This window comes from Ambystoma mexicanum, chromosome 2q (genome assembly GCF_040938575.1).
Source record: "Ambystoma mexicanum isolate Mex_15411 chromosome 2q, UKY_AmexF1_1, whole genome shotgun sequence".
Taxonomy (NCBI): Eukaryota; Metazoa; Chordata; class Amphibia; order Caudata; family Ambystomatidae; genus Ambystoma; species Ambystoma mexicanum.
This window is the reverse complement of record NC_090924.1, coordinates 1,011,950,001-1,011,962,290: the sequence shown is the minus strand read 5'-3', so window position 1 is coordinate 1,011,962,290 and position 12,290 is coordinate 1,011,950,001. Positions and strand designations below refer to the sequence as shown.

Below are 12,290 nucleotides of genomic sequence, written 5' to 3'. Positions count from 1 at the left end.
CTTTTTGCAGGCGTTAAAAAACCAACCCGCAAAGGGACCTTGGAGCTAATTACGGCACCGATATTTACGGTGCCGTAATTAGCACCTTCCCCATTCCCATTGAGCCCTATGGGGCAAAAATGGGAATGGGGAAGGGCCCATGGTGAATGGGGAATTACCGACCCCGCCAACCTTGGAATGGGGCGGTAATTCCGCCATTCACCATGGCGGAGTCGGAGAGATAACGGCGTCAACCAAGGCGCTAATAGCGCCTTGGTTAACGCCAGGGTCGGAATGAGGCCCAATGTATTAAGGGATCCATTACTATACTCATGACCAATGATCTATCTGTATCTGACCTGGAATATACTCCTTTCAAGGTTGAAAAGAAAATGTATGAAAATGATTGGACTTTGGATAGAACCTGGTTAGAAACATATACAATTTTTGGACACTGCATTGGATTAAATAATTTAACAAAATACAGAAATGTCTTATTAGACATCCTGGAAAGAAATCAAGGACTTTCTGGGTACGATTGAAATTAAATCTCTTTTTGACTAAGGATGTCTTGGGGACGCGTTGCAAAAGAACTAATGTTGATAGATCCTGCCGGCACTGTATGAAGGTGAACGAAACTCTGAAACATGTAATTATAGAATGCACTGCACTTTCTGACCTTTGCAATCGAATGCTGGAATCTTCTGTTTTTATCTTATGAACATTTGTGGTGGACTCTACTTGTAGAACCCAACGAACATCTTGTGATTTCAACAATGCATTTTGTAAAAGATTTGTTTTAGATCTGCTTGTAATGATAACATTTTGTGATATTCTGTTTTAACCTTTGTTTGCTATTTTATTCTGAGCTAATGTTTTTCATTGTGTTTTTTATCTGAATTGATATGTAATGCTTTGTACTGACATGTCTGTAAAGTTTTAATTGATAAAGCTAAACCACACAATAAAATAAATAAAAAATAAATAAATTGCTAGCTATCCTGATTTATTTACATTCATACACATATTTACAAATTAGGCTTAGCCAGTAAGGAGCCTTGACCCAAGAATTTGGAAATTGAAAGTTATTTATGGAAGAAAACTCTATCCTTATGAAACTTTATTCCGATTTCCCTGGTTCAGTATGAACTGGGATTGATCACTAAGAAGTTTGTTTAAATGGAAAAAATGTAACATTTTATAAGTTGAAACATTTTTTGAAGGGATTTTAATTGACCAATGATGACCTATAAGCATGAAAACGAATATATCTTACATAGTATATCTAAAACTAATTAGTAAACCTAGGGATGTAAAAAAAACTTTTTAGGAGTGATTGATATGAAACCATAGAAAAGAATCAAACATAATAAACTCAGAAATCTTTATCCGAATTTGACATATCCCTTGTTACATTACCACGATACTTGCAAAAATTCCCACATTCCCATTGGAGATCAAAGTTTAAACGACTTAGATGGAATCTTCTCCCTACTGGAGAGATTCTCTCTTTTCCTTCTAAAGCGGCCAATGAACAAAAGGATTTTAATCATTGTAAACAAGAGGAAATTATAACAACTTTGCATCATCTTTTGATACAATGTCCAGCACTACACAATTTGAGGCTAATAATGTTTGGGAATTTTGTGGATGGAACTGACTGTTTGTTGACCGATGAATTATGCTCCCAATAAGACTAGATGAACCTAGTCCCAAGGCTTCAGACTGCAGAACTTCCCAACTGGCACCTGTACTATACATCATTGATGAAATGTACTGTGCACTGTTGGGTTGTTAATTGCACTTCAGGGATCGAAATACAGATTTTATAAGCAGGAGCTAAATGCATCTCCTGGGTATCCAGCATTAATCAGTGAACAGGAGCTACCCCTGGGGAACAAGGAGCCAGTACATAGTGTTCTGCAAATCTAACTTCTGCATGTATTTATTTATTTGTTCATTTGTATAGCCTGCACAAGCCCTCAGGCATCAGGGCGCTGGGGTGAACCGGTTACAAGAGGCCCTTAGGCACAATAGGTAGTATACATAGTTACAGTGTTACATACAGTCATAGAAGTAAATGCATTACCGTCATAGTAGTACATGCATGAGGCTAAAGAGTCAGGATGCGGTTGGATGCATGAATCAGGGAGGGTTAATTGAAGAGCCATGTTTTGAGGGCTTTGCGGAAAGCCCAGTATTAGTCTTCTGATCTGAGTTTGAGTGGGAGGGAGTTCCATTGTTTCTCTGCTATAACTGGGATGCTTGAGCCACCTGCTTTAGCATTTTTGAATTTCGGTTGAACTAGCCTTTTTGTGTATGGTGTTCTAATGGGTCTGGTTGAGTGTGATTTGGAGAATCTTTGGAAAAGGTATGGCAGTGCCGACTTGGAAATGCATCTATTGGTGATGGTTAGGTTCTTGAAGAATATTCTTTCCTGGATGGGGAGCCAGTGTACTGCCTTGCTGCAGCTGATAGGTGTTCAGCTCTGGGGAGGTTGAGGGCAGCTCATAGGGAGTTATTTTGGATGGTTTGCAGTTTTTTTTAGATTATGGGCTGAGGTGCGGGAAAATAGAGCATTGCAGTGGTCTTACATTAGATGCACACATATCATTTTGCCCATTATTTATGCCCCCTTATCCTTTAACAATCTAATAAATGTGTTTTAATGTTTATTTATAGATTGTCCCGAACAGACTGAGTTAAATTCACATAGGTGTGTTTGTTCAGCATCATATGTCAGGGGAGCCAAAAGTAGCTCCTGGTAGCTATTGGTGTCAAGCTAACCAGGCTCGTCTAGGCTACAAGCAGGAGTTAAATAGCTCCCAGCTCCCCTCAGTTTCGAAACCTGCACTTAACCAATTGAGAATAATGACAAAGATGATTAGAGATATACACCCACCATTGTATTTATTGAGTATCTCAATTTTGTATTTGTCTAAATGCCGATGGTTCAAAGTTTTAAAAGTTTTAGATAATTCTACTATTGTTCTAACCTACTTAAACTCCCATTTTAACTCACCACGGATATTTAAACATCCTTTTTCTTTGTTTTAACATTGATCTGGCTATGTATCTAAGATTGTATTATTGTAATATGTGAATCTTTTATGGCGGGCCCCACTGAAATAATGTATAGATTGATTGATTGATTGACTAGAATATACTGATGAGTTCTTTGCCCATAATCCCAGCAATGCCAATGTAAGAAAATATGTTCATGCTGCTTTCATCACTATATGCCAGTATTCACATGCAAGGAAACACTCATACTGGCTTTGCCCATAATTCCAGTAAAGGCACTCTAAACTAGCTCCATACTTGCTGTGCCAATTAATGTCAGTTTCCCATGTACGAATACACTCATTTTGGCTTTGCCCATAATTCCAAGAAGCCACAGTAAGAAAACATATGCATTGTGACTCTGCCAATATATGCCAGCATTTCTCCTTACTGCCAGCACCCCATTGACACTTCTTCCCCTCTTTCCCTCATGTACCTACTGAAATCACTGGCCCTCCTCAGAAATACTTGCGGGCATGGGCCCATCCATGGCCGCGCGCGCCCGCACACACACACACACACACACACACCCACCCCCCCCCCCGACACTCACACTCACTGTCTCTTCTGACCAAACAGAACATCATTCGGGCGGCAAGCAGGAGGATGTGTCAATCAAACCTGAGTCTCAGTTACTGAACTATAAGAAGTGCTAGAAACTCACTGTCCCCAACAGTCTTTACAGATCGAGATGTGCAGGCGTGCCCTCTAAATGCTTTCCAGCCTGCAGTTCCCTAGCTAGCGTGGCCATGCCAGGCTGCAGAAGCAAACCTCTACTGTCCTTGCATGACCCATTGAGCATGCACAGCTGGCCTAGTCCAGGCAAGAGGGAACCAGGTTTCTCCTTAAATACAGGGCTTTCTCAGATGCTGGCTACAGCGGAGCGAGTGTTCACGTTGTTCATTTTGCTAGCTTTAGTTCCTACATAATGCGTTGCAAGTCAACAATATGCCTCCCATTCTGGAAGATCTGCAATTGTGTGGGTGCTGCATGGCGGATGTAATGTTGAGGGAAATGTAGGCAACCATGCACAAATTAATGTTAATGGCCCTCCACCGAAACTATTCACCACCTGCTATTGACCTTAAATCAGTTAACATGCCACTGCCCACCACAGGAATTACTGGCCTCCAACAGAAAATGCTGCCTCCACCACCTACTAAACTTTATTGCGTTAGTGCCCACCCGTCTGGCGGTATTACCGCCGGGTCACGGATTGGGCGCTAAACGTTACTCCCCACTGGGGAATTTTTGGCGCAATTACCATGCAGTAATACACCTGGCAGTAATTCCACCAAAAATGTGAATTTTTCCGGCGTGTTTACCCTCAGCTCTAAGCCAAGCTCGAGATTGGGCGCAGCGGTAAATGCAGTGATAACCCGGTTACTGCCGCATTTAAGGGCTACCGCCCAACTCGTGATGAGGCCCTTAAGCCAGAAACAGTTGGCTGGCTGCCCAAATAGGTATTGCCCCAAAATGTCGTATCAAAAATGCAGAATGCACATGTTGTGTTCATTCAACATAGTTGAGTCGAATCCCAAAATGGCGAACTAGGTGAGTGGGAGTTGCAGGGGTGTCTCCCTCTCCCCTACTTCAGTATTATGGGAGTTGTAGAGATTGCCCCCGCATACACTAAAGTCACAGTGGGTGGAAAAAACTAAAATTCGAAAAGTTCGAATTACAAAATGCGATCAAGTGGACTTCGCAATGTTGTAATTCGAGCTTTCGTATTCGGTCATTTAACATATATCCATATAAATAACTCGGAGAATGGAGAAATGCAAGGACAGCAAAAAGCTACCTTTGCTGAAATTCCAATTTATCACAGGTTTGAAAATATCCGGCATGCCTACTGCAAGGCGCTGTTTTATGCAACATATGAGTGTAAGTTAAAGACAAACTTCAAGTAACAGAGCAATTTAAATGAAAGCTCTTACCTTGAGAGCGTTTACAGACAGAATAATAATTCTCATCACAAGACGATGTCTTCCATCGCCCATCGCTGTCCACGTATACGCATGCCGATTTCCTTTTTGGCTCACCCGAACCCCATTTGGTATATTTCAGTTTCCACTTATCAATCCATTTGTATTGATTGTCAGTCTAAAATCATGTAAAATAAAATGAACGGATTATTAAAAGCAATGTCCTTGCACAACGGTGTTAAATAATGTTATGTTAATGGCAATGGCTTTTTTTGCGCAAACTAGTTGACTAGATAAAATATTTTTCTTATTTTCCAGGAAGAATGTGAAAAGGTGGATTAAAGGCACCTGCCTAATGCAGAACTATAATGCTAATAGCAAAGTGATGGGCAGCCTTTATATAGCGCACAGTACCACAGTACAAGCTTTGGCAGCTGGCACAATCTACTGTGTGGATGATGTATGTGTTTCCCAAATTATAAATAGTGTCTAAGCAATTTAAAGTAATGTTGCCGACTGTGCAATGAAGCACACCAAGCGACTTAGCGTGAGTTAAAAGCAATTGTGAGCCAGGAGGTACATTTTGCAATGTGTGAAATGATGTACTATTGCATGACCAAATGGCAGCCTGACGCAATGCATCTGGAATAGTACTCACTGGAGCGTTTATTATTTAATACAAGAAAAGTACAATCAACACATGCAGCTGTACAATCCATCAAATCCATATGTATGGGCAAGGCATCGCCAACCTACCAGCCATGCTACATCAGGAGACAACAATGCAAAAGCAAACACCAAAGACTCTCTAAGCATGAGGGCCGGGCATGTGATCCCCATTCAGCCTGTCAGACTGAACCCTGCTTCCGCGTCAGCAAATAAGCACGATAACAGACCCAAATGCCCCATGGGTGACTGACCGCAGGCTGACGCGAAATATAAACATGTAATGTTTGCCCACGTCAAGTCCCTCCGCCATTGTTGCATACTTGGAGGACTGGTCCGCTTCCAATGCAGCAAGATGACCCTCGTAGCTAAAAGAAAAGCAACGTTCGAGAATCTCCGCTTCATCCTTTCCGCCATGTCAGAACATGCCAGTATACACCAGAGAGGTTCTACAGGCACTGTTTTCCCCACCATCTCTGACATCTCTGCACATATCTAAGACCGGTATGTGGCAAGTTCGGGGCAGAACCAAAACATAAGTCCGCATCCAGGTATCCGCACCCCAGGCAACAACCCACCCCATCACTCTTGAAATTCTGCATTCTCTTGGGTGTATAGTGTAGATTGGGCAATATAACCGACATTTAGAATTAAAAAAACACTTCTTCAGTGAACGAGCAAGCCCTCTGCCACATGACATCATCAGGATCTGTACCGAGAGCCCCCGACTATTTAGTCCGCGAACTCGCGATCAGCACTTTGGTTTCATATTGTACTAGGTTGTAAAATGTGGGCACAAAATGCTGATATGGTCAGTATGAGTACATACACTCTAGGCACTTAGGACCCTCGGGCTCACTAGGGAAACACAGCCATTTGCTCCCCGCCACAGAATGGCCTGCATCTATTGTAGCACTGTTGCCACTCCAGTGCCTAGCTTTACTTGAATTTCTGGCAAACTCACCATTCAGAACAGAGAAACTACGCTGCTGAGAGCCCCTTGTCCAGGCTGGGTTGAGCTTCCAACATGCCCCATTTTGAGGCCTTTCTGCTATACAGGTCTGCTACGCATAAATGCTTCCGTTTCCTTTCCCACGCTCACAGCATGGTTGCCGCCGATGGGCCAAAGTGGCAAGGGTCCGTGTAGCCCATGATAAGCATGGCTTCCCCAAGATGCATTGGTTCTGCCGCCCTGCCCTCAATCTTCACATGTGGATGATATGCGCACTGCTTCCCCCAGCAAGAGATGAAGCTAGTCTACACTGCTAGATAATATAACCTGGTCTGGGACCTGTAGCCCTCCTCTTTCATATGGTTGACACATAACCCAAACTTCATCTGAATCCCACCCGGGTCCCATATGAATCTCATGACCAGCGCATTCAGTTATGATATGATATGATATGGCATTTATAAAGCGCCTATACACAAGTGTTTCAAGGCGCGATGAGGCATGGGAGGGGGAACAGAGGGAAGATAGACAACAATCTAACTAGGCACGTGTCATTCAGATCGCACAAGTGCATGGGAGTGGGAAAGGGAAAAGTGCAAGGGGGTGGGAGGGGGGAAAGTGGAGTCCATAGGACAGTAGAGTAAATAAAATAAATAAAAACGGCCAGCTGGTGGCAAGTGCAAGGTAAGTGCAGACATAAATGCTGGTAGGGGGGCTGAAGGGATACAGAAAACAGTCCCCAGGTGCAGGGGTTGCCAGGGAGGCAGTGCAGGTGTGCAAACTGGCGGGGCCCGGGCCCGAGATCAGAAGGGTGGCCAGGTAACCGTGCAGTTTCAGCCAGGAATTCAGCAAGGGAGAGGGGGAGAGAAAGCAGAAGCAAAGAGGAAGGTTTTGAAGTGCTTCCGGAACCGGAGATGGTTCTCCTCAAGTTTCAGGGAGGCAGGAAGGCTGTTCCAGAGGGAGGCCCCAGTCGAAGAGAGAGATCTACCATCAACTCGTTGCTTAGAGAAGCGACTGACCCTGAGGGAGTTGGAGGCGGATGAGCGAAGAGCTCAAGAAGGAAGATATTTAGGAAGAGAAAGTTGAAGGTATTGCAACCCCGGGCCTCAGAATCCCTTGTGGACCATGCAGAGGCTTTTGAACATAATCCTCACAACCACTGGGAGCCAAAGCAGAGATTTCAGTCCTGGAGAGATACGATCCCTGGGCTTGAGGCCAAGGACAAGTCTCGCAGTCCTGTTCTGGATAAGTTGCAGAGGGCGGAGAATAGAAGCAGGCAGATTTAGATATATAGAGGCTGTTACAATAGTCCAGCCTAGAGAGAACCAGGGCTCTGGAGACAGTCACGGAAACCTGGTTGCATGCAGCTTCCGGTCCTACCCTGACACTGGCCATTCCAGACAACTACTCCTTAATCAGGTGTGACAGGGATACTAACCAAACTAAAGGCGGCGGCCTAGCCGTCATATTCAAGAGCTCGCTCAACATTAGAACTGCTAATTGCGTTCAACTTCCCTCAGCAGAATCCTTATCTTTCAAACTGCCTTTATCGCCTAATCATACAGCCACAGTCCATCTCCTCTATAGACCTCTTGGCCCAACCTCGTCCTTTGTAGAAGACATCTCATCCATTCTAGCATCTAGTTCAAAGCCCAGCTCCCGAATTATCCTTTTGGGTGACCTTAACCTAGGTTATCTGGACAAGAATGGCATTAAAGCCACAGATTTAGCCAATGTCCTGACGGACTTTGGCCTCACACAACATATCAATGAGCCCACCCATATTAAGGGTCGTACTCTTGACTGGGTCTCCGACCTGAATTGCGATCTCAGCAATATATCTGTAACCCCTTGCGCTTGGTCTGACCACCATATAATCTCATTCTCCATTAACTCCAGCCCACCTGAAGACAAACATAGTCTCGCCCCTCCTACTTATACACGGAACAAAAAAGACATAACAGCTGAGAAACTTCTACCCCTCATCCTCCCTTTACTGAACTCGGCATCTGAGACTTGCTCTGACCCCACCGCGTTAGTAGACATCTATAACCGCATCATGCTAATAGCACTCAATACTATCGCCCCAATCAAATTGCGCAAACAAAACTGCGGCCCCACCTGAACTCATGGTTCACGCCGCAATTACGCAACTTGCGTAAAGAAAAACGAAAAGCGGATGCTCTTTGGAAAAGCGTGCCATCACTAGTAAACAAAAACAACCTCACGTCAGCCTCACTTATCTACAAAGAAGCTATCTTTAATGCAAAAAAGGAAGTGTATAACAAAAGAATCACCCAAGCCCAATCCAACACCAATGAACTATTTATGATACTCAAGGAACTTGAGTCTCCTATTGCTCCTCTTGACTCGTGCACACCGGACACTGTATGGTGCGCAAATATTCAAAAAGACTTGCTGGACAAAATAGCCATGCTCCAAGCCAAAATTAACGCTAAAAAAAGCTACGTCTCAGACGCTACTAGAGTCGCCTCGAGCCATAAAATCCATTCTCCCAAACACGACCACAAACCTTTCAGTTTCTCTCCCCTTACTATTAAGGAAGTAGAAAACATCATATCCAAGCTCAAGCCATTCAACTGCCAAGGTGATGCTTGCCCTGCAGCCATCATAAAGGAGGCTGCACCGGAACTCGCCCCATTGATTACCACGTTCATAAATGCTTCCTTCTAATCAGGCGTTGTGCCTGACAACCTCAAGGATGCATCGGTTATACCTCCAATTAAAAAACCCCTTCTTGACCCTAGCAACACCTCCAATTACAGGCCCATCACGACGGTGCCTTACTTGCTTAAAATCCTTGATCGCGCCGCCTACCTCCAAATACAGGAGTATCTCGAACTCAACAATCTACTAGGGCTAAGACAATCTGGCTTCCGTCCCAGACATGGTACAGAGACAGCGTTATTAGATTTAAAAACCCAAATCGAGGACCTGAAAGAAAAGGGCAAACTAGCGCTCTTGCTCCTCCTTGATCTTTCAGCAGCCTTTGATTTGGTCGAGCATCAAATCCTCTGTCACCACCTCAAAACTGCCGCCCATTTCTCTGATGCAGCAACATCCTGGATTAGCTCATTCCTTGCCAACAGAACCATGAGGGTTTTCTCCCCCCTAGCTGCAGCTGATCCAGCCCACGTCCCGTGTGGAGTCGCTCTAGGATCCTGTGTATCTCCCACTCTATAGAACGTGTTCACAAAACCACTCTTTGATATCCTTGACCATCTGGGTGTCTCTTACACTAACTATGCGGATGACACCCAGATACTCATCCCTATCACTGGTTACTACGCAACCGATTCCAAATCTCTTAATACAATGTACACCATCATCCAGGCCTGGATGGCAAATCATGGGCTCTGCCTCAATGATGATAAGACTGAGTTAATCATCCTTGGCTCACAAATCAAACTTAATAAACTTGACCCCAATTATAAGTCCTTCTCTATCGACGGGAATGATATTAAAGCCGCCAATGTCACTAAAACTTTAGGAATATACTTAGACTCAACCCTGTCCCTCAATCGGCAAACTAATGCAGTTCTCTCTGCTTCATCTTACACTTGCAAACTGATTACAGCCTGCCGGCCCTTCTTGATGATGGACAACTGCCTGATACTCGCTAGAACCCTCATCCTGTCGAAAATCGACTACTGCAACGCCTTATACTTAGGGACCAGCCAAAGAAACCTTGACAAACTCCAGATTGTGCAAAACAACGCCATAAGTGCAGCACTCAACATACCTAGACGGAATCACATCTCCAATACCAGACGTAACCTTCAGTGGCTACCTATCTCTCACCGCATATCACTCAAAGCTCTTGTTCTCACACATAAGGCACAGAATAATGTAGCTCCTCCCTACCTATTATCACGCTTCACGCAACATACTGCCACTAGACCACTGAGATCAGCCCATGCATACACCCTGGATATTCCTAGTTTCAAGCTTCGCGCTGCTGGAGGGTCGAGTTTCCCTGTCCTGGCCGCCAAGCTTTGGAACTCCATGCCCAATGCCCTTAGGAACATTTCACATTGCCATGCATTTAAAGCCAAAACCAAACTTTGGTTGCTTAAACAGGATGCTCTAGCCGCCACCCTGGCATCTGGCAGTTGCTAGTACTATTTTGCACTGCTGATCGCCCTCTCTTGATTTACGACACGTCCTTATGTTATATGTGCTTAATACTCCACTGTCGCGCCTCCCTATCGACCGTGATGTAAATATAAACTGTCACTTGTATCTGTATATTGCTGTATGTAAATTTAACCTGTAACTGTTTATGACCTCGTGGCTTTTACTGTAACTGTAAACCTTGACTCTATGTAACTGTAACCTGTAACTGTATATTGCTTTATATCTGTTGCAACTTGTAACTGTCACAAACATGCGCCCGTAAGCCTTCGGGCAAGGTGCGCAATACAAATACATAAATACAAAATACAAATACAGTGAGCTTCTGGGGGAAAGAGAGGAAAGGAAGAATACCTCTGAGGAGGTGCAGCTGGTAGTGTGACTTCTTAGAGACATCAGAGATGTGAGGAAAGAAGGAGAGTGTGGAGTCAAAGATGACCCTGAGGTTTTTAGCCTTGCAGGTGGGTGCAGGAAGAGGGCCAAGAGAGGCTGGCCAGTGAGCTGCAGGGAAGGAGGGAGTGGGTGTGCCAATGAGTATAATCTCAGTCCTACTGGCATTAAGGCAGAGGTCATTGGCGGCACACCACTCCTGGATAGCAGACAGACAGTCAGAGATGAGGGAAGGAGAGGAGGAGGCCGAGGGTAGCCTGAAAATGAGTTCGGTGTCATCCGCATAGCACTGAAAATTGGGGCAGAGAGCGGCGATGTGGTCAGCAAGGAGTGCCAGGCCTGAACAGCCAGGGAGAGAGGTTAGATCCCTGGGGGACACCACAGGTAGAGAAAAAGATAGCAGAGAGGATGGACCCAAGTTGGACCTGGGAGGGTCGGTCGGAGAGGAAAGAAGTCAGCCACGCCAGAGCATGACCAGTGATACCCATGTTATGATGGAGACGGTTGAGTAGGATGGCATGGTTGACAGTGTCAAAGGCAGAAGAGCGATCAAGCAAGATGAGGACGCAAGGGGTGTTAGAGTCAAGGTTGGAGAGCAGGTCTTCACGGATTTTCAGGAGAGCAGTTTCCGTGCTTCTGGCAGCTCTGAAGCTAGACTGATGGTCATGAAGTCAACCAACAGATTCAGTGTGGAGATTAAGCTGGGAGATGGCCAGTTTCTCCAGGAGCCTTCCCAGGAAGGGAGTGATGTTGATTGGGTGATAGTTAGCCGGACAGGAGGGGTCGGCAGAGGGTTTCTTAAGAAGAGGGTACACAACGGAGTGCGTCAGGGAGGATGGGAAGACTCCAGTGGAGAAGGAGTGATTGCAGAAATCAGCCAGAGCAGGAGCCAGGGGGTCGATGTGGTCCTTGATAGTTTTGGAAGAACAGGGGTGAACCTGTTTCGACGAGACTTTCATAGATCAAACTTGTCTAGAAACCTTGTCACCGGAGAACAGGGGAAAGGCAGAGAAGGAGGGAGGAGAGGTGGCTGCAGAGGGGCCAGAGGAAGAGCAGGGAGTAGGGTCAGGGAGGGTATAGGAGGAGAGTGAGGACAGGATGTCCTGAGTTTTAGAGATGAAGTGAGAAGCCAGTGCCATGCAGAGGGCCTGGGAAGGGAC

The 12,290-nt window shown here is 45.0% G+C and overlaps 1 protein-coding gene across 1 annotated transcript in view; it reads right to left on the bottom strand.

Moving 5' to 3' along the window:
- Nucleotides 1–12,290, bottom strand: part of LOC138569908 (macrophage mannose receptor 1-like) — a 745,141-nt gene that overhangs the window by 109,356 nt on the left and 623,495 nt on the right. The window contains exon 25 of the mRNA XM_069648337.1: nt 4,980–5,145. Coding sequence (XP_069504438.1) covers nt 4,980–5,145 — 166 coding nt within the window. The remainder of the gene's footprint in view (nt 1–4,979; nt 5,146–12,290) is intronic.